Source organism: Lissotriton vulgaris, chromosome 1_1 (assembly GCF_964263255.1).
Source record: "Lissotriton vulgaris chromosome 1_1, aLisVul1.2, whole genome shotgun sequence".
In the NCBI taxonomy this organism is placed as follows: domain Eukaryota; kingdom Metazoa; phylum Chordata; class Amphibia; order Caudata; family Salamandridae; genus Lissotriton; species Lissotriton vulgaris.
In genome coordinates, this window is record NC_141685.1 from 1,149,592,353 (window position 1) to 1,149,615,362 (window position 23,010).

The following is a 23,010-nucleotide window of genomic DNA, read 5'->3' on the forward strand; positions in this document are numbered from 1 at the left end:
GGACCCGCTCTCACAGGAATTACTCCCAGACTCTATCAGACAGCCCACCATCGAGAATATCTCCAACTGAGGATATTTTTTCGTTCCAAGACATCTTGGGCAGGGGAGCCCTGAAGCTAGGAGTGCCTATGACAGCTCCGCAGGTCAAGACGACGGTCATCTTTGAAACCCAGCAGCACAGATCGGCACCCAAACCTTTGCTGCAGTTGGTCCTGGGCATCATGGATCCGGTGAATGAGGTTTTCCTGACTCCGGTGACGGTGAAGTCTGTCCCAGCGAGGATTCTTAAAAAATATCGCTCGCCTGAAGAGGATCCTCTGTTCCTCAAGTCAGACCCACCACCAGATTCAGTAATCATTGCGGCGGCTAAAAAATCCAATGCGGTGGCCTCCTCATCCACGGTACCGCCGGATAAGGATAGCAAGTTGCAAGACCCATGGGGGAGAAGAGTGTGTAACACCTCAGCCTCTTTCCTCAAGGTCGCCAATGCGGAAGCTCTACTGGTCAGATACGATAGATCTCTGTGGGACTCGCTTCAGAGGTTTTCTGGAAAGCTTCCTCCGGAAGATAGAAAGGACTTTGAAGAGATTCGATGGAGGGCAGTCAAGTCTCCAATCAGGTTATAGGGGCAGCAGCAGATGGAGCTACTCTGGCTGCGCATGGATATACGCATGGGATCCAGCAAGGAGATCCTCATGGTTGCGCCTGACAGCCTTAAAACCCGAAGCTCAAGACAGAATCCTAAACCTTCCTTTTTCGGGCACATCTCTCTTTGGGGCGAATGCTGATGAAGAAATGCAACGGATGATAACTGAGTTAGACACCCTTAAAGCCGTGGGGCTTGAAAAGAAAAAGGAATTCCGGAAGAAGTTCCGCTCTGACAACAAAGGCTCTTCGAAGCAGAGGGTTCAAACCCCTCACTGGCAGAAGGGTTCAGAACCAACAAGGCCAACAAAAATCACAATATAAAGGCAAGCGCAATTCCAAAGGAGGTGGGAATCAGCGCCAAGGCAGCAGCTTCAATAAGCCTCAGCAGAAACAATGAGTCTTCACTTCTCCCAGCGCCGTTGTCCCCTCCAGAGGGGGGAAGCATTGCACATCGCAGGGCAGAGTGGCAGGCCATTACAAAAGATCAATGGGTGTTGTCTACGCTGCAGAATGGGTACTGTCTTCGTTTTCATCGTCTACCTCCATCCGTTCCTCCGATGCCAACGTCAAGCCACCAGCTACAACTGCTAAAGAAAGAAGTAGCGACACTCCTCGAAAAATCAGCCATGGAGAGGGTGGCGGTTGCTCAAAAGGGGAATGGATTCTATTCAAGGTATTTTCTGGTCAGAAAAAAGGACCAGAAGGCAGAATACAGGCCCATTCTGGACTTGAGGACACTCAATCTACATGTCAGAAAAGAAAAGTTTTGCATGTTGGCGCTTCATCAAATATATCCACATCTCAGGAAGGGGAATTGGATGTGTTCGCTGGACCTTCAAGATGCATACTTTCATGTCCCAATACGGCTCGATCACAGGAGATTCCTTTGGTTCCGGGTGGGGACCTCCCACTACCAGTTAAACGTCCTACCGTTTGGGTTGAAGTCGGCTCCCAGGGTGTTCACGAAGTGTGTCGCAGTGGTGGCGGCAGCTCTTCGCCGCAGGGGGGTCTTCGTATACCCATACCTAGACGATTGAATGTTGAAAGGTCCTTCCCCAGACAACGTAAGGAATCATTTCCAGACCTGCATAGAACTATGTCAGCGGCTAGGCCTACATGTCAACTACAGCAAATCTGTCTCCCAACCCACTCAGAAGATTCATTTCCTGGGAGCTCTGCTAGACTCCGAAGTAGGAAAAGTGTTTCCTTCGGAGGAGAGACAGTTTTCTATAACGCTAAAGTGCCAGCAAGTTCTTCGCAGCAGGACTCAGAAAGTGCGGAAAATAGCCTCCCTCCTAGGGTCGATGGCATCATGCATTTTCCTGGTACTGAATGCCAGACTTCGGATGCGCCCTCTTCAGCAGGATCTGGAGGACAAATGGGACCAGCAATCAGCTCGCTGGGAGGATCAGATCACTTTGTCAGAGGTGGCTCAAGCTTCCATCCTGTGGTGGACAAAGAAACAGAACATGCAGGTGGGAGTTCTCTTCCATCAACCTCCTCCTGCGCAAACGATAATCACAGACGCGTCTCTACAAGGATGGGGAGCGCACATGGGGCCTCTCCAAGTGCAGGGTCTGTGGTCTTCCAAAGAGAGCACCTACCACATCAACTTGCTGGAATTGAGAGCAGTCCACCTGGCCCTCAAAGCGTTCCTTCCCTTGCTTCAGGAGGCAGCGGTTCTAGTACAAACTGGCAACACCACCACGATGTACAACTTGAACAAGCAGGGAGGAACACGTTCAAGGACGCTATCACTGGAAGCTCAGCGCATCTGGCATTGGCTTCAGGCTCGCAAGTTGTCTGTTCAAGCAGTCCACCTCCCAGGAGAGCAGAATGTGAGGGCGGGCGCACTAAGTCGGCACTTCGAAGACAGAGAGGACTGGGTTCTCAACGACAAAGTGCTAGAAGGTATTTTCCTGTCTTGGGGTCCTCCTTCTATAGACCTCTTCGCGGACGACGTAAACAGCAAATGCCCAAGCTTCGCCTCAAGGTTCTACCGGCCAGGAACAAGAGGGAATGCTCTTTTGATAGACTGGTCAGGGGAATTTGTGTACGCTTTTTCACCCCTTCCGTTGATCCCGAAGGTGGTGAGCAATCTGAACCACTCGTGCACATCAATGATCCTGATTGCCCCCAACTGGCCGGGACAATGGTGGTACACAGACCTGCTTCACCTGTCAGTGGCTCCATGTAGGAGAGTAGGGTCTGCAATCCTATGATCACCCCAGATTTTTGCTTTTTGCTTCACTGGTTTACGACTTCTCTGGCTGTGGGCCTGCTAATCAGACCCACAGCCTTGCTGTTCTCTCACTAAATTGACACGTGTACCTTAGGTGCATTTACCAATTGGTACTGGGCCACCTTATCAGACCCTGTAACTCAGGGCATAGGTGTACCCAGGGCCTACCAGGGGCTGCAGCATGTATTATGCCACCCCTGGCTGGCCATCTAAATCCGACACAACTGGCTGCACGACAGCTGGGGCAAGGCGGTGTAAACACCCTTTGCTTTAGATATAGTATACCTATATCTAACCCTAAAATGGACACCCGTATTCCTATCAGTCACTCCTATGGCAGGCCTTGACAATCCTGAAGGCAGAGTGCTTGGAATCGTGTGAGATGGTGCTCTGGCATGAGCTGAGCCCGTTTGCAGCTTGCGGAACCAAGTCCTAATAGCTGTTCCATGATAACGCATACCATATACTCTTAAGTGCATTATAATCCTCGCGGTTAAATGCCAACTCTGGTATCGCTATATCAAAACATGTCGAGTAAGGTGTCATACGAATTGGAATACTAACCCCTCGCCAATTCTGGCGACGGGGTTAGCATTCCACCCTTCTAGAGGGACGCAACATGTATGTAACTGTGAATCCCGGTTAAAGTTAACTCAAGCCTCAGCATCACAAAATGGATGCTGCCACCACAGACACAAGTCTGACCTCCTGCTGCTGGGAGTCTTTCCAGCGAGGGAGGCTTGGACAAAGGGTTTCCTGTCAGAGGCGGTGCTAGCACCATCCCAGACAGGGTTTTGTGTATCCTGGGTAGGCAGGGCTTTAGAGGAAGGTGACTGCAAGTGGCACCCCGGTGCTCACTATGCATCTGCCGGCTAGAACCAGTTCCAGGGGCACACCAGCCCCTGAGCTGGGGAAAGTCCGGCATGGGAGAGGGGTGTAACCACCCCCCTTCCTGGTCCCACCCATGGGCAGAACCTAGTCGCGTGCCAGCCCCTTTTCCTAGTATAAAGATAGGAGCGGGCCCCCTTCCAAATTAGATCATCTTTGAATCCTGAAACTACTTTCTACGAAAGGAACTCTCAACTTCTTCTCAAGATTTCTCCCTTGTGGCTAAGGAGTAGTCACCCTGCATCCGCAGGCACCATCCAAGCATCGCGGTCTGCTGTAAGTCTCTCCTCCGGATCAAGACTGCCCAGCTCGACGAGAACCGGCTTCCCTGGCACCTCTGACCTCTACCCACATCGTCAGCTCTGCTGAGATTCGTGGGTGTGACGAGACCTCGAGGGACCGGCCATCTTCAGGACTGCACGACGCTTGCCCAGCACGACCGCCGAGGGATCCTCGAGTGAGTGCTTTGGGGTCCGAGAAGCCCCAACCCTGAGCAGCTCCAGCACCGAAGTTCAGCCTCCCAGCCTCCACGAGATCTGTGTGGGGCCCTTCTGCCTGTTTGCTGCTCACCGCGTTGTCTGGCTACTAGCCCGCTGGCTTGTGGCCTTCCCGACGACGAACGACGACATCAACACCGCTGGTCTGGTTGCTCCAGACTGTCCCTAGCTCCCCTCCAAAAGAGGAGCACCCCGGACCCTCCTGGTCCACTCCAGACACCATTTTGAGTCCACCGCGTGGGCTTGAATTTGCCAAGACTTGTTGCCCCAATCCTGGGTCCAGCGACGTCGACCGCAGCAACCATCGTGGGACAGCTCGCACCTCCATCCTGGTCGCCGACAACGCCTCCTGGTCCGTGAGACTGCAGAGCCCAGCGTCGCCCACTCACCTGGTCGAGGTGACTCCATCCGGTGCCATCCTGGTGTCCATCTAATCACTGGCTAGTGATTCAGAACTTGGTCCCCTCTGCTTACAGGTGTCTTCCATCTAAGATCCAGGCTTGGATCCATCCGAATCTCTTCACTGGTCGCCTGCCAGCAACTTCTTCTTTCAGGCTCCATAGACTGCAACGAGGATTCCCGACGTCTTTCCAGACCTATGCAGCCGCAGCCCCTGGGCTAGGTAACTTCGGCATTTCGGTGCCCCAGCATAGCCTCACTATCCAAGGGTCCAGATCCTTTTTCGTTTTCAGCCTAACTAGTCGGATTCGTCCGATAGCACTAACTTTGTAATTCCTAGCAACCATAGACTTCGTTCCGCATCCCGCGTGAGAGTGCACACTCTGCACCCGATCTCCCTAGGCCTCCTGCTAGTAATCTGAAGGTTCAGTAGTCAAGTCCTAGCGATCCCAAAGCCTATTAGCGTAGTACTTACTTGCTAGTAATTTTGCATTCCACTTTTAGAGTATATGGTTTTTCGTGCCCCTCGGGCATTTGTGTAAATTGTGCAACTTTGCGTATTTTCTTAAGAGCTTTGTATTGTGCTTAACACCCTGTCCTCATAAAGAGTCCAGGGTTGTTGTGTTCTAAATAAATACACTTTATTTTCATAACAACTTGTGTGGTGTCCTTTCACTGGTGTTCAAGGGGTATATGTGATGGTATAACAGCTGGCTTAACACGCCCTCTAGAGTCTAGCCTAAAGACTGCTCTTGTCCATGCTACTAGGATAGCTGGTCTATCGGTTGACTTACAACCAATCATCAATAAGGGTTGTTTGGACTGATACATAGTGATCACTAGAATAGTAAATGTAAATGTAAATGTAGACGTATTTGTAAAGCGCACTGATACCCCGGCAAGCAGTGTGTCCTGGCGCTGTACTCATACCGCTAGGGAACCCGTCCTGGCTTTTCCCCGTGAAATGTCCACTCCTGGGCATCCCCGGGGTGCAACCAGGCATCCCCAGCGCTGTAGGGGGCCGTTGTGGAGGCTAAGCAAGCTATTGCCCAGAGTTGCAGCGTGGGACCCATGATTAGAATAGGCACTGAGGCGAGAATATCCAGTCAGCGGAATTTATGAGCCAGAGACCCGCCGAGGCGGGAATCGAACCCTGGTCCCTGGCCAGAATAGTGAGCACTGCCTATCAGGCCAACTTCTCACACTCCTCACAAGAGGCTTCCATGCAGGCAGGACCTGTTATTGAAGATGAACGGAAGGATTCACCATCCCAACCTTCCCACACTGAGCTTGGCAGGATGGCTCCTAAGGTCATTCAATACGGCCATCTAGGACTGCCACAGGACTGCATGTCCATTCTGAAAGAAGCACAACGGCCTTCCACAAGACATTCTTAGGCATGCAAGTGAAAGCGGTTCTATATGTAGTGTATGCAGAATGGGCATAATCCGGTGAAGGGTCAGGAAGAAGCAGTTCTTCCCTACTTGTTGTACCTGGCTAAAGCAGGGTTGATGTTAAATTCCATTAAGGTGCATTTAGCTGCTATAACAGCTTATAGGCGATCACCTTCACAAACTTCTTTTTTCCAGTTGACAGCAGTAAAGGATTTCCTGCAGGGTCTGAAAAAGGTGTACCCTCCAATACGTCCTCCTTCTCCTCCCTGGGAGCTGAACCTAGTACTATCAAAATTGATGGGCCCTCCTTTTGAGCCCATTCTTAAAGCTACTTTACACCATATTTTCTGGAAAGCTGTTTTTTTGGTTGCGATTACGTCAGCTCGTAGGGTGAGCGAGATTCAGGCTCTCTGTACCAAGGAACCATGTACAGTGTTTCATTTGAATAGAGTGGTGCTGAGGAAGCACCCTTCTCTACTGCCGAAAGTGGTGTCAGATTTTCATGTCAATTAGTCGATTTCTTTGCCCACTTTCTTTCCCAATCCCTCTACTCCTGCTGAGAGGGCTTTACACTCTTTGGACCGGAAAAGGGTTTTAAAGTTCTATCTGGATCTGGACAGGTCCAAGTCTATTCGGCATTCTGATCAGTTATTTGTTAACTATGGATCGATCAGAACTGGTCATGCAGCATCGAAACGTTCCATTTCCAGATGGATTGTTTCGTGTATCAAACTTGCTTACCAATTGGCGCAAAAACCTCTGGGGTTTACCCCTAAAGCGCATTCCACTAGAGGTAGAGCTGCCACGGCGGCTTACCTGCATAATGTGCCCATGTCTGAGATTTGTAAAGCGGCGACCTGGAGGTCTATCCTTACATTTACCAGACATTAATGTCTAGATTCTGACACGAGAGCAGATACCCAGGTGACCAGGCCTCCCTGAGGAATCTGTTTAACAGCTGAGTTATTGGCTATTACGATTTGGTTGGGTCATGTACTTCTCATTTACCTGCAGGTGGTTGATGGGCTTGCTATTCTATTCAGTGCTTATGACTATTGATGAGGATCCCCTGGAAGAGAAGGATAAGTTCTCTTCCAGGGGATCCTCATCAATAGTCATAAGCACTGAATATTCCCGCCCATGTGCGGGACCCCGGAAACAATATAAAAATATATATGTATAAAACACATATATCTCGCTCCACATATATGTATGTACATATATCATTTTTCTCACATCAATGCAGCCCCAAAACTGAGGCTAAACAATGCAAACACATATACATGAACTGCAATTAGTAAGGAAACAAAAAACACATTAGGTCAAAAAACCCTTGAACTTTGTGTTTTAATGAGTCAAACCACTCATAAATCCTGAAAATTGCTTATAAATAGACATTGTTAGCCCTCAGGCTGCATTGCAAAACAATATCATAGAAAATGAAACCATTTTCACAATAACTGGCACTGTGCCTTTAAGGCAGCCCTGACCCCAGGCTTCCCATCATGCCTCAGGGGTGACAGTTAGGTCAGTTGTTCTTTCCGGCTCCTTCAGTCAGGACCCTGGTGAAACAGCTCCCTTTCTTTTTGACTTTCTGTCAAGAAAATACTTAGCTTTTACTAGATTTTTTGGCTTCACTCGACGTCTTTTAGACATAGAGTGCTGTTTGAACACTTTTTGTGCTTAAAAAAGGTATTTTTCCTGTAAAAAATGCCTTCTTTCTTCAACAACTGTCCTTCATGTGGAAGGAAAAAGGCAAAGACTGACTCTCATTCAGTCTGTATCCTGTGTCTACCAGACTCTCATTCCTCTAAAACCTGTGAACACTGCCAGGTTTTATCTTCCAGGACTCTTAAGGATCGAGAGAGGATTAGAGCTTATGGACTTTCTGAGAGAGGAAGATCTCCCAAGAAGCAGAAAAGTCGGAAGACGCGGTCGACGTCGAGAGGAGCCCCGACTGGTTCGCATTCGACGTCGGGATCGGCGTTGGAGAAGCAGTCGACGGCGACGAAGAAGATGTCTTCAGCGTCTACATCGAAGGTACCTCCGCTTCAGTCAGCGTCGAGGGACAGGTCGCCGTCGCAGCGGAAGAGCTCGACGGCGAGCCGTATGACGTCGAAACAGCATCGTCATGCTGTGACGTCGAGGCATTCTCCGTCGACGTCGGTCCATCGACGTTCGGCGTCGAGTCATCCTCCGTCGACGACTAGCCATGGTCGTTCGACGTCGAGGGAGCCTCTGTCGACACATCATCGGTCGACGTCGATGCAGCCAACGTCGACGCCTGGACGAGCGCGTTCGACGTCGGAGCGGCATTTGGAGTCGAGCCACGCCCAGTCGCCGTCAAATCAACGACGATCGGCGTCGAAACAGCCTCCATCGACGTCGAGCAGACTGCCTTCAACGTCGAAGGACAGCCATCGCCACCCGAGGTCGACGGGGAAATCACGGTCGACGTCGAGGGAGCGTCTTCCTGCTCGGCGCTCGGCGTCGATACAACCACCGCCGAGGGATCAGCAAAGATCTAGGGAGAGAAGTTCTTCGCAAACAAAGAACGTTACTCCTACAAAATCAAAGGAGGTGGTTCGAGACAAGGAAAGTGACTCATGCCATGTCCAGACTCATACCCTGGAGCCACAGTTGGGTTCTCCAGGCTCAGCATCGGCTGCGGAGGTGGAACAATCTCCAGTGCAGGATCCCCCCGCCAAGAGACGGAGACTTGCAGAAGAAAGATCTCGCTCAAGATCTCCTTCTGGATCTCTGGTGAGCCTTTCCTCATCATCCTCATCATCTCGAAGATCCTCGAATGGACGGAGCGGCGCATCTAACAGGGGGAGGTCCGAATCACCTGCAAGATCGCAACAGGATCGAACGGAACGACCTCTACGGTCGCGTACACCTGAGAGGGATCCCGTCCACAAATCTCCTTCGGTTCATCTTTCCCCAAGGTGGAATAGACCTCTTCACCACTGGGCAAAGGACAAGGAGACGGCAGAGCGCCTAAAACGATATCGAGACCAACCTCTTCCACGCAGAGAAAGGTCTCGTTCTAGACACTCAAGCAGGAGGCATTCTCGTCACAGAGAGAGATCTCGTTCCAAGACGCGTTCTAGCAGAAGAACTAGGTCCAGGAGGGCAAGTAGTTCTTCAAGTTCGTCGAGAACACGATCGCACAGGGATTACTCCCCGACTCTTACAAACAGTCCACGCTCAAGAGTGTCTCCAACTGAGGATATTTTCTCATTCCAAGATATCTTGGGCAGAGGAGCCCTGAAACTGGGAGTGCCGATGACAGCTCCACAAGTCAAGACGACTGTCATATTCGAAACCCTGCAACACAGATCAGCACCCAAACCGTTGTTGCCGCTGGTTCCGGGTATAATGGATCATGTGAATGAAGTCTTCCTCACTCCGGCAACGGTGAAGTCCGTTCCAGCGAGGATTCTCAAAAAGTATCGTCCTCCGGAAGAGGATCCTCTGTTCCTCAAAGCTGATCCCCCGCCAGATTCAGTGATCATTACGGCGGCAAGGAAATCCAATGCGGTGGCTTCCTCATCCACGGTACCTCCGGATAAGGACAGCAAGGTGCAGGACTCATGGGGGAGAAGGGTGTGTAACACCTCAGCCTCTTTCCTCAAGGCTTCTAACGCGGAGGCCCTGCTAGGCAGGTATGACAGGTCTCTGTGGGACTCTCTTCAGAAATTTACCGCAAAGCTCCCTGAAGAAGACAGAAAGGACTTTGAGGAGGTTCTGATGGAGGGCAGTCAAGTCTCCAACCAGATTATAGGTTCAGCAGCAGATGGGGCAACTCTGGCGGCACATGGCTATGTGCACGGAGTAACAGCAAGAAGAACATCTTGGTTACGCCTCACAGCATTAAAACCGGAGGCTCAAGCAAGAATCCTGAACCTTCCTTTTTCAGGCACATCTCTCTTTGGAGCGAGTGCGGATGAAGAAATGCAGCGGATGAAGACCGAGTTGGACACTCTCAAAGCGGTGGGACTCGAGAAGAAAAAGGAATTTAAGAAGAAATTCCGTTCGAACAACAAGGGTTATTCGAAGCAGAGGGTTCAAACCCCTCAATGGCAGAAAGGCCAGAACCAACAAGGCCAACAAAAGACACAGTACAAAGGCAAGGGCAATTCCAAGGGAAATGGAACCCAGCGCCAAGGCAACAACTTCAATAAAGCGCAGCAGAAGCAATGAGTTTTCACTTCCCCCAGCGCCGTTACCCACTCCAGTGGGGGGAAGCATTGCGCATCACAGAAAAGAGTGGCAGTCCATCACCAAAGATCAATGGGTGTTGTCTACGCTGCAGAATGGATACTGTCTTCGTTTCCATCGTCTACCTCCGCACGTTTCCCCGATGTCAACATCAAGTCATCAGCTACAAAGGTTAAAAGCAGAAGTAGCTACACTCCTCGAGAAAGAAGCCATCGAGAGAGTTCCGGTGTCACAGAGGGGGAAAGGAGTGTACTCGAGGTATTTTCTGGTCAGAAAAAAGGGCCAGAAGGAAGAATACAGGCCCATTCTGGACTTGAGAACACTCAATCTGCATGTACGAAAAGAAAAGTTTCGCATGTTGGCGCTTCATCAGATATATCCACATCTCAGGCAGGGGGATTGGATGTGTTCGATGGACCTTCAAGATGCGTACTTCCATATTCCAATACGGCAAGATCACAGAAGATTCCTTCGGTTCCGGGTGGGGACCTCTCACTACCAGTTCAAAGTCCTCCCGTTTGGGTTGAAGTCGGCTCCCAGAGTGTTCACCAAGTGTGTCGCAGTGGTGGCGGCAGCTCTACGCCGCAGGGGAGTCTTCGTATACCCATACTTAGACGATTGGCTGTTGAAAGGTCCAACTCCAGGCAATGTAAGGAATCAATTCAAGACATGCATAGAACTTTGTCAACGTCTAGGCCTGCATGTCAATTTCAACAAGTCTGTCTCACAACCAACTCAGAGGATCCACTTCCTAGGAGCTCTGCTAGACTCCGAAGTAGGAAAAGTGTTTCCTTCGGAGGAGAGACAGTTTTCGATAGCTCTCAAGTGCCAGCAAGTTCTTCTCCACAGGACCCAGAAGGTGCGGAAGATAGCCTCGCTCTTGGGGTCGATGGCTTCCTGCATCTTCCTAGTACCGAACGCCAGACTTCGGATGCGTCCTCTTCAGCAGGATCTGGAGGACAAATGGGACCAACATTCAGATCAGTGGGACGATCGGATCACTTTGTCGGAGGTTGCTCAATCTTCCCTCCAATGGTGGACAAAGAAACAGAACATGCAGATGGGAGTTCTCTTCCATCAGCCGCCTCCAACACAAACGATCATCACAGATGCATCATTGCAAGGATGGGGAGCGCACATGGGACCCCTACAAGTGCAGGGTCTGTGGTCTCCCAAGGAAAGCACTTATCATATCAACTTGCTGGAGTTGAGAGCGGTTCACCTGGCTCTCAAAGCGTTCCTTCCCTCGCTTCAAGAGAAAATGATTCTAGTACAGACGGACAACACCACCACGATGTACTATTTAAACAAGCAGGGAGGAACACGCTCAAGGACTCTGTCTCTGGAAGCTCAGCGCATCTGGCATTGGCTTCTAGCTCGCAAGTTGTCTGTTCAGGCAGTCCACCTCCCAGGAGAGCAGAACGTGAGGGCGGACGCTCTAAGTCGGCACTTCGAAGACAGAGAAGACTGGGTTCTCAACGACGAAGTGCTAGACGACATTTTCCAGTCTTGGGGTCGTCCTTCAATAGATCTCTTCGCAGACGACGAAAACACCAAATGCCCAAGCTTCGCCTCCAGGTTCTATCGACCAGGAACGAGAGGGAATGCTCTGTTAATGGACTGGTCGGGGCAGTTTGTGTACGCCTTCCCACCCCTTCCGCTGATCCCGAAGGTGGTGAGCAAGCTGAACCACTCGTGCACAACGATGATCCTGATTGCACCCGACTGGCCGAGACAATGGTGGTACACAGACCTGCTTCACCTATCGGTGTCTCCTCACAAGAGGCTTCCATGCAGGCAGGACCTGTTGTCGAAGATGAACGGGAGGATTCACCATCCCAACCTTCCGTCACTGAACTTGGCAGCTTGGCTCCTGAGGTCATACAGTACGGACACCTAGGGCTGCCACAGGACTGCATGGCCATTCTGAAAGAAGCACGACGCCCTTCCACTAGACATTCGTATGCATGCAAGTGGAAGAGATTCTATATGTGGTGCATGCAGAATGGTCACAATCCGATAAAAAGTCAGGAAGAGGCAGTTCTCCCATACTTGTTGCACCTGACTAAAGCAGGTTTGAAGTTTAACTCCATTAAGGTGCATTTGGCAGCTATTACAGCTTATAGGCGATCACCTTCACAAACTTCTTTTTTTCAGCTTCCTGCAGTGAAAGATTTCCTGCAGGGTCTAAAGAAAGTGTACCCTCCTGTTCGGCCTCCTGCTCCGCCTTGGGAGCTGAACCTAGTCCTATCAAAATTGATGGGTTCACCTTTTGAGCCTATTCATAAAGCTTCTTTACAACATGTTTCCTGGAAAGCGGCTTTTTTGATAGCGATTACGTCAGCTCGTAGGGTGAGCGAAATTCAGGCCCTATGTACTAAAGAACCGTATACGGTTTTTCGTCTGAACAGAGTGGTGCTTAGAACGCATCCTTCTTTCCTGCCTAAAGTGGTGTCTGATTTTCATGTCAATCAGTCTATCTCTTTACCCACTTTTTTTCCTAATCCCTCTACTCCAGCTGAGAGGGCGTTACACTCTCTGGACCTGAAAAGGGTTTTGAAGTTCTATCTGGACAGGTCCAAGTCTATTCGACAGTCTGATCAATTGTTTGTTAACTACGGTTCGATCAGGACTGGTCATGCTGCCTCGAAACGTTCTATCTCCAGGTGGATCGTTTTGTGTATCAAGCTTGCTTACCAATTGGCACGGAAGACTTTAGGGGGTTCCCCTAAGGCGCATTCTACTAGAGGTAGAGCAGCCACGGCGGCTTACCTGCAGGATGTGCCCATGTCTGAGATTTGTAAAGCGGCGACCTGGAGGTCTGTCCATACATTTACCAGACATTACTGTCTAGATTCTGACACGAGAGCAGATACCCAGGTGGGCCAGGCCTCCCTGAGGAATCTGTTTAACAGCTAGAGTTTCTTTTGGCTGTTATGATTGGTTGGGTCATGTACTTCTCATTTACCTGCAGGTGGTTGATGGGCTTGCTATTCTATTCAGTGCTTATGACTATTGATGAGGATCCCCTGGAAGAGAAGGATAAGTTACTTACCTGTAATCCTAGTTCTCTTCCAGGGGTATCCTCATCAAAGTCATAAGCAACCCACCCGCCTCCCCAGGTAAATGAGATTTGGTACTGTTTTTGTTTTCAATCTTGTGGTGAGCCCTGACTTCAGGGTTATGCAAAGAACAACTGACCTAACTGTCACCCCTGAGGCATGATGGGAAGCCTGGGGTCAGGGCTGCCTTAAAGGCACAGTGCCAGTTATTGTGAAAATGGTTTCATTTTCTATGATAGTGTTTTGCAATGCAGCCTGAGGGCTAACAATGTCTATTTATAAGCAATTTTCAGGATTTATGAGTGGTTTTACTCATTAAAACACAAAGTTCAAGGGATATTTGACCTAATGTGTTTTTTGTTTCTTTACTAATTGCAGTACATGTACATGTGATTACATTGTTTTAGCCTCAGTTTTGGGGCTGCATTGGTGTGAGAAAAATAATATATGTGCGTACATATATGTGGAGCGAGATATATGTGTTTTTACATATATATTTTTATCTTGTTTCCGGGGTCCCGCACATGGGCGGGAATATTCAGTGCTTATGACTTTGATGAGGATACCCCTGGAAGAGAACTAGGATTACAGGTAAGTAACTTATCCATTATGCCACCCCTGGGAAGCCTTCCAAAATGACACCACAGGTCTTCTACTGCAGCCTGGGTAAGGTGGTGCTTGCACCCATTACTAAGATATAGGCTACCTATATTTACCTATATATATATATACAGACACATAGAAACCTATTAGTCACTCCTATGGCAGGCCTTGACAATCCTGGAGACAGAGTGCTTGGTTTTGTATGAGAGGGTGCCCTAGCATGAACTGAGCCCCTCTGCAGCTTTCGGAATCCCTTCAGTATAGCTGTTCTGCGATACAGCCATACCATATACTCTTAAGTGCATTATAACCCCGCTGCAAATGGTAACTTTGGAATGGCTGCATCAAAACATGTCGTGTTTGGTGTCACACTTTGGAATCCTAAAACTGCCAGGCCTGGCGGCGGGGGTAGAATTCCACGCTTTTAGGGGAGAAGACATGTACACCTTTACTTTACCGGTAATAGTTTTACAGAGCTCCAGCATCACAAAACGGATGCTGCTGCCACAGACACGAGTCTGACCTCCTGCTGCTGGACAAAACTCCGGCAGAGGAGGCCTGGACAATAGGTTTCCCGTCCAGGGAGGGTAACCACCACCCCAGACAGGCTTTAGTGTATTGGGCCTGGGTCGGTGCATTCAGTGAATGCTTTTCAGACAGTGCCTGGACAACACACGGTGTCCCTGTTCCTTTCCAAGTTCATACCGGTTGCTGGGGTACTCAGCCCCAGCTCTGGCGCGAAACTGGACAAAGGGGAAGGGGTGTAACCACCCCCTTCCCAGGTCCTCCCATAGGTGGGACCTTAGAGTTAGTCCATCCCCTAAACTTAATATAAGTATAGGAACAAAGTCCCTAGGACTTTAGATTACCCTGGACGAAGCTCTGCAACATATATCTTGGACCTACGACATTCTACTTCAACTAGAAGACTGAAGAAATCTCCCTTGGGGTCAAGGAGGGACTCCCCTGTTCAAACAGGCACCAAAGAAGTATCTTGCCGGTCTGCATTTTCGAGGCTCCCACCGGATCCCGAAGAATCTTCGACACAGGACACTGACTTCCAGACATCTCCGAGGCCGACACAAGTCCCCAGCAAAGCTGAGACCTGTAGCCATCACGAGAGACGTGGGACTGGAAATCCTGGACATCCAGCACATTTGCTAGTGCATCGACTTCCTGAGCTTTCCCGAAGTTGTGCATTGGGCTACTTGTAGTCCAAGCCCTGAGCATCTTTTGCACCGAAGCTTGTGGGTCTACACTCTGCGAGTGTTCCCTGGACCCGCTTCCTGCTTTTCTGCTCGCGGCCCCTTCGCGATCCCTTGTCCGTCGACTGGTGGGTCCCCACGAAGGAATCTCCTTTGTTTCTTGGGCTTTCCTGGTTGCTCCAGATGTGCCCTGACTCCCCTCCAAAGGGTGAGTCCCTCAGACCTTGCTGGTCTGCACCAAAGCCAATCTTTGCATACTGCGTGGGTTGCTGTTGCCAAGGCTTGTTGGGTCCAATCCGGATACCGACGCTGCAGCACTCGACATCCGACGTGGGACAGCTCGAATCCAGCTCCTGGTTGTCGTCGACGCCTCCTGGCCTTCGTGGCTGAAGAGTCCAGCTTCACCTACATCACTTGAAATCACCTGACATCGGCTGGCATCTTCTTGTTGCCTCCCTGGTCACTGGCAAGTGACCCAGACTCTGTCTCCTCTGCTTTCAGGTGCTTCAGATCTTCGATCCACCCTTGGATCCATCCGGACACTCTTGCTCTAGTCGCCTGCAGCACTTCTTTGCAGCTCTCCATAGGAAACGACAACGAAACCCGACACGAAAAGACGCCTATGCACCCGGCTTCCCTGGGTGAGGTAACATGAGTACTTCAGTGCTGCTGTGGGTCTTGACTCTCGAACTGTCCAGTACTGAAGGGGTTTGTTCCTAGTCCACTCCTAAGTGTCCTTAATCTTTAAAAATCTAACCGCAACTTTCTCCATAGAAGTCAATGGTGATCCGCGGCTGTGTTCAGACACTGCACACATCCCCCGTGGGTCTCCTGCTTCTCTACCTTGGGTGGTTCCTGGTTGCCCCAGCGGTTCTACAGGCCCTAGGCCTTGTCTCTATGTCCCTCGTGGTTCTTATACCACTTTCTTAGTATATGGTTTGTGAGGCCCCTAGGGCAAAACGTATACTGTGCTAATTTACTGTGTGCTATTTAGGCAATTGTATTGTACTTTTATCTCTAGCCCCATAAAGAGACTAGAGGGGTGTGTTTAGAATAAATACATATATATCTGGTGTGGTTCTCCTTTTATTTGATCATTCATGAGATTATAGACTGATAAAACAAGCTGCTTTACATTCGTTCAAGACTTAGCCTGAAGGCTGCTCTCCACAGCTACCACTAGGATAGCTTTCTATAAAGGTTGTCTTTAAACCTTCCATCAATAAGGGTCGTTTGGACTGGTGCAAGGTGCCCACTAGGATAGTGGGCAGCATATGCCAGGCTAACTTCTCACAATGGTCACTGTTAATGGACACAATTGTAGTGACCACTGTAGACAGAGACCAAAGTCCTTTGTGTTTGAGCCTCAAATCTCCCTGGGAAGAGATCCCCAACAGCTGTAGATCCCTTTTAGTGACTAGAGAACTCCTCCCATTGAACGAAAATCGCTGCCTTAAGTGGCGAAAGGTGATTCTGGACGAGGCCAACCTCCAGTCCCTTAACCAGGAATTGACGGAGTGTCTGGTGGACTTTAGAGCCATCCTTGAAAATGCGTGAGGGGTAGAAGATATAAGACACAAACACTCCCCCTTTTTCATCCAGCTGGCTGGGCACTTTAGGGTTCTTCGCCCACTCCCAAGCACAATCCTTGGGCATCTCCATAGACTGCATGGTTTACCCAAGAGTGTAGGCAGTTAAGACCGTGATTGGCTTTTGCCATTAGATTCCACTCAACTATTTTAGTAAGAGAGTTGAGAAGGTCCTACAAAACAAGCAGAACATAGAGCAAAAAAGAAGTGGGATGAGGATAGGTGTAGGCTTATTGGAGATGCCCGTGCTCATAAAGACTCCAAACGGTTTTGGCTTTTAGTGACAGGGGGAGGGTAGGGGGGGGAGACATGCCATGAAACAAGTGCAGAATAAGGCGGTGCAACGCCACTGGCAGGAGGATTTGGGCCATTCTCTGTCTGACAAAGCGTGGGCCTGTAAGCCATGAACAAATTAAAATGGTGTCCCCTAACATAGACCTAAATTACTTCATTTTAAGTTTGTCCATCGAATCTACATCACACCAATACAGCTTGCCAAATACAACCCCACCAAATCACCAATCTGCCCTAAATGCCAAGCCCCCAGCGCTGATATTGCACACATGACTTGGACCTCTCCACTCATATCCGCATATTGGACTGAAGTTTTTCAAATGCTCTCAGACATAATTTCCATACTGCTTCCCCCAAGTTAACTTTGCTGGGAATTGTCAACGGTATATCACTCTGCTACGCAGGTTCATAGTGCTACTATTAACAAAAAAGGGAAATTGCATTACACTGGGGCACTAGACAATGTCCCAAGAAGGAGACATGGCTCCACAGTATGACTTACTGCGATATGCAGAATGAAATATACTTCCACTTAAACCCCCACCTCACAAGCCAAAGATATGTTATATATCGCCACTATCTATGCCTGTCGCACCAGGTCTCTCCTATTCCATTTCCTTCACATTTACCTGATCAGGATGGGCCTTTATCCATGAGTCCCCCACGTCCACATTCAGAATCGCCCCAATAGGTTTTCATGCCTGCATTTCACCAGCCGCATTCCCAACTGCCCACACTATCCCCCTTTTCAACACCCCCCTTAAAACAGTTTGTCGTCATTCTTTCATGGCCTTTATCTTTGCTTATGTAGAGTGCACATGTGGATCCCCCACCCCTTCTTCCTTTCCTTTCACTTCTCTTTTAATATTGACCCACGTCAACTCAACTTTTTACGTCCTTTTTTCTTGGTGAGGATTGTCAATCGCCAAGCTGCACTGGATTCCCCCTCCTGCTCATTGCATTGGGAGTTTTTATGTTGATTCATTAATGTACATACTTTCCATGTTTTTCTCTTCCTTTTTTTCCATAACCAATGTATACTCTGACTCCCGTACAGATGCACCATCCCTCATTTTCTCCTCTTGAGAACGAACAAAGTAGTGCTAATGTTTTCTTTTTTCTCCTTTTTCCCCTCTTCACATCTTCTAATTTTTATTGATATCCTCTGTATGTTTATGTAATCAAATAACAAAAATCTATTTAAAAAAAGACTCCCACCCCTAAGTGTTTATCATGTGTTTCCCTTCTCCCATTGTCATGCCTCAGTTGGACCTTCACTAGTGCCTTCGTTCTAAAATGGTCTACCCTTTGGTTTGCCTGTTGCGACTTCTTACCTTGAAGATTGCGTTCATGATCGCTATTACCCCAGCTCAATGCATTATGGGCTAGACATGGTCTAGACATGCATTATGGATAGACTTTGTCTGTTAGTTTCTCTTTATCTGAGTTTTCCAGACAAATTGGTCCTCTGGACACAGGCTTCCTTTCCATAGAACATGGTTAGCTTGTTTTATGTGGACCAGTGCAGTCTTCCAGCACTCTGCCCATTTCCTCATTCTGTCATAGTGGAGGTGAGACTTCAGCTCTAAATCCTCACCAGATCCTCAGTCTCTACATTGACAGGATCTGTGAGTTCCTGGTTAGATGATCAGCCTATCCCTGGCTATGCTGGTTCCAAGAAAAAGAAGGCAATTAAAAAGTGGAAAGGTTCCCACTGGATTGTGCTGTATATCGAAAATCTGCCACTTTTGCCAAGGAGCCTCCTGAGCCCATAAAAACCCATTCCACCAAGGCGATGGCCACTTCTTCTGTATGTGCCAATAGTTTTCGGTTGGGTATATCTGCCTGGCTTCATTGTATAGTCCAGTCCATACCTTCACCAGGCATTATTATTTCAGCTCGGAACTTTGGAGGTATTGCCCTTAAAACAGGAAATCCTGCAACAGACACCAGGCAAAAGTATCTCTTCAGATCCACTACTTTGGTACTGATCCAAAAGGTAAGGAATCTACAAGTAGAAGTATCCATTAGAAGAGCAAGTTACTTACCTTTGTTAATGATTTTTCTGGTGGATGCCTGAAGATTCCTCGCCATTCCTGCCAGCCTCTCCTTTCTTTGGAGCAGTCATGTGACGTTTAATATTGTCCCCAGTTTTGGTGTGCTTCAATTTCTGCAATTTCTGTCAACCCTCATCTCTGCCTCAGTGGATGTGGAAAAAAAAGACCAGGGCTGGACACCAGTACCCCCCCGGATGACCCCTTTTATTGCTATATGACTTCATTACCATTTTGGATCTCAGAGCAGAGGTGCCATCTGTCTGAGGCAGAGAGGTATTTTTACTCTCTGGATCCAGTGTGGCACTTAGTAAATTCAAGAGGTGAGGCATCTGCAGGTAGAGTTGCCACCAGAAAATGTACTACTGGAGGTAAGTAACTTGTTCATCACTGAAACTTAAAACAATAGTTAAAACAGTAGCTAAACACACCATTACATGCATACTGAGATTGTGCACTAGAATGTTTGTAGAATGATGATGATAATCTAAATTTGAAACATTTACCAATGTATTGGCATCTTGAATGTTGTAAAACTGAAGATTTGATTTTGTTTCAATTTTCTTTGCTCATCCTTCACCTCTTTCATTTTCATAGAGCTGAAGATCCAGGGAGAAACCCACGACAGTATTGAGGATGCCCGCACAGCTCTGTCGCTGTACAGGCGGTATTTGAAGCTGAGCAAGAATGGCTCGGATCCTGATGCTTTTCGTAAGGTGCTGAAGAGCCTCTACGAGAAGGGTCGCAAGATGGACTGGAAGGTTCCAGAACCTGAGAATCAAAACAGCCCAAAAAGTAAGCCCACCTGCTGGTCCTTGCATGTTGATTTCTCTGGTACCTTATAGGGGATTGGCGGGGGAAGGGTGCAAAACCTGTTTTTAACACAGATAGAATGTGTATATAACTTAGGATATAAAGAGCTTGTTAGATACAATAATGCACGAAGATACGTGATCATGGTAGAGGCACTGATGCTTGGAGATACAGACATTTGTGCGGGTGGGCTTTTGCTTGAAGTTAGCGAAGTGCAACGCTTAGACTTGTGCTTTGAGGTGTTTGAGCATGGTAGGCAGTCCTTTGCTCTGAAGATCTAGGACTGTGGTTGATAACTTGTGCTTGGAAATGTAGGTGTTTCTTAGGTGAACACATGCTTGGAGATGAGCTTGTCAAATAGATTAGTAGAATAAGATATTGAAGCTTGTAGGGTACACATGTGCTCTTATTGAGAACATTGGTAAATAAATGAAATAAAGTACTATAAATTAAAAAATACTTGGAGACATACGTTCATACCGACCGGTATGATAAAATCATTTTTGGAGATAATATATAGGTTTTTGGAACATAGATTTGTGCTTGGATTCTTTAATAATCTTTGTACCGTATCTGTCTGCATTTATTTTTAACAGTGGATAAATACAGAAAACTGGTCTTCTTTTAAGTTTTTTGTATTTATCCACTTTTAAAAATAAATGCAGACAGAAAACACATTGCTTTCTGTCTGTATTTATATGTAAAAATCTGTAAAAACAGAAACCCGGGAGCCTTAGTTATAAGCCATCCCCTTTCTGACATGTATAAGTGTTTGTCTCTGTAAACTCAGTCTTGCTTTATCTTCACAGGCTCTCCTCTGTACTCTGCAGTGATGGGGCTCTGAAATGAAGAAGCCACTTCAGCTATGAATTTTGTAATGTTTTTAAAGGGTGCTAGGGACCTTTGTTTTATCTTTTTTTTTAATGGACTCTTGGATGCTATGGACGTTCTGTGAACGCCAATAAATCTACCTGCGAAAGTAATAAAGGAGTTTTTGCCCTTTCAACAATATCGAGTGTTGCCCTTTATTGAAAGCTGAGTAATTTGTTATATTGTAGTGCTGGTGTCAGTTGTGCATGAAAGCAAGTATTCCTGTACCAGGTACAATACAGTAGATGGAAGTATACACTTTAATCACAGAAAAAAGGCAGAGAAGTAGCGGGGGGGGGCAGTTTCCCTCATTGAGAAGATCCTAGTCCAGATCACACTGGCAAACATTTCTCTACTTTGGAGGAAATGATTATCTCCAAAAGATAGGAATTTCTGGAAGACTGAAAATTATAAAACACTGAGATGGTTTTAGGACTTTGAAAAAGAGAACTAGAGAAAAATTCACAAAATATAGAGCTCTATAGTATAAGTTCATAGTTGGTAGCAATTACAGGCATAGTGCAACACACGGAAAAGAGTGAGATGCAGCAATCTATGAAAAGAGCGAAACGAAGCCAAGTGATCATGCCAGAGACTTACAGTGACTGGGCCAATCATCTGGAATAGGGGGTAAGAGCGTTTTCATATTTAAACCTAAGGACTCCTTCAGCACAGTGTATATTACAGATACATGCAGGACATGAGCGAACATCAGTATAATACAGGGAGGCAGAGAAGGTAAGGTCACTAATCATGGCTGTATTGTTAGCTACATGGAACCAATTTACCTGAAAGTCAGGAGAAAGTGCTGCGCAGTGCAATTTGAAAGGTGTGGTGCGAGGAAATAGGGCTATCAGGGGGCTCAGATGTTGGTAGATTATATGTGCTGACCAGGTCAGGTGTGTCTCCACTGGCGAATCGAATAAATCCTACAGAAACAGAAAGGCAAAACGATAATCTTCAAGTCCAAAGAACCAAGGAAGTCCAAATTTCTTTTATAGAAGAATTATTTATTCTTCTTCCAATAAGTGGCATAGAACTCAGCAAAGCAGCCAACATGCTTTGCTCATGTAGAACAAGTTTCAACAGGGCTCTTATAATGTCAATAGAATCCAAAGGATGGACACTCACAACAGTACTTAATTATCATGTGACCCTCAGAACGCCAAATACGGTGGAAAAATGTATTAACGTATGCAGCTTCACACTGGCCCTTACTGTGTCAACACCAATTAAACAGTTGGCTAGCCAAAGAGAATGTCCGACCTTTTGATTCTATTGGCATTCTAAAGGTCCTGATGAAACACATGATACATTAGCGAAATGCATTGGCCGTCTTGATGAGTTTTATGCTGCTTATTGCAAGAAGAATAAATAATCTATAAAATAAATTTGGACTTCCTTGACTCTATGGACTAAAATATTGTGTCTCTGCTGCTGTTGTCTCTTTTTTTTTTGGTGGGATCTTAATTGCATGAATTCGGGACAGCTGATCCAGGGAGGATGGCAATACTATTTATCTAAGTAGAGGTTTACAGGAACCAGCCAGTGGATATGATGAAGAGCCTTTAGCTGTCCACTTTTTTTGCAAATGTGAGTTCGATAAACCTCGGCCACTGCCAGGAAGTGAAGCGGCCCGATCGGGTGTAGGAGACATTCTGGCGGAACCTTGAGATTGCTGACACACAGGAAACCTTGAGATTCCTGCGTACAGGAAAAGCACATTGTTTCCTGAGTTGAAATACCAGATCATGAGATTTCTACAGTATCTCCACAGAGTGGGATTTGGTGTATTTGTGCGTCATCCCCAAAGAGTACTGTTGTGGAACCTACCCTCTATTCCGGAAACAAGCGCTTGGTGTCAGACCCATGTTGAAGCAGCTGCTTAACTTTAAATGCTTTATGTGCCAAAGTAAAAGTATAAGTTAGTCAGAAATCGAGGGAGCCACAGAATGCAATCCCATTACAGTTAATGCTGGGTGTGGAAACGAAGTCCAGGAAGAAAGGGTATAAAAAAGGATTGGTTTTTCATTTGAGAAAGAAAATAGCTGATGCTTACACTCTATCCTCATTAGAGATCTATAAGGATTAAACCTCAGACTATCCTGAGTCTGTTAAGGCAACTAGCATGAGAAAGTGGACGTAATGAGCAAAGAACTCTTCCGACAGCAAAGGACCCTAAAAAGGTTACAGAATTTGCACAATAAGACAGTGAAACAGTTGGTACT

General features: G+C 47.6%; 1 protein-coding gene across 1 annotated transcript in view; it reads left to right on the plus strand.

The window, feature by feature from the left end:
* LOC147748826 (PAN2-PAN3 deadenylation complex catalytic subunit PAN2-like) overlaps window positions 1–20,914 on the plus strand; it is a 771,836-nt gene extending 750,922 nt beyond the window's left edge. The window contains exons 19-20 of the mRNA XM_086928597.1: window positions 19,697–19,894; window positions 20,722–20,914. Coding sequence (XP_086784723.1) covers window positions 19,697–19,894; window positions 20,722–20,756 — 233 coding nt within the window. The 3' untranslated portion in view covers window positions 20,757–20,914. The remainder of the gene's footprint in view (window positions 1–19,696; window positions 19,895–20,721) is intronic.
* The last annotated feature ends 2,096 nt before the right edge of the window (window positions 20,915–23,010 follow it).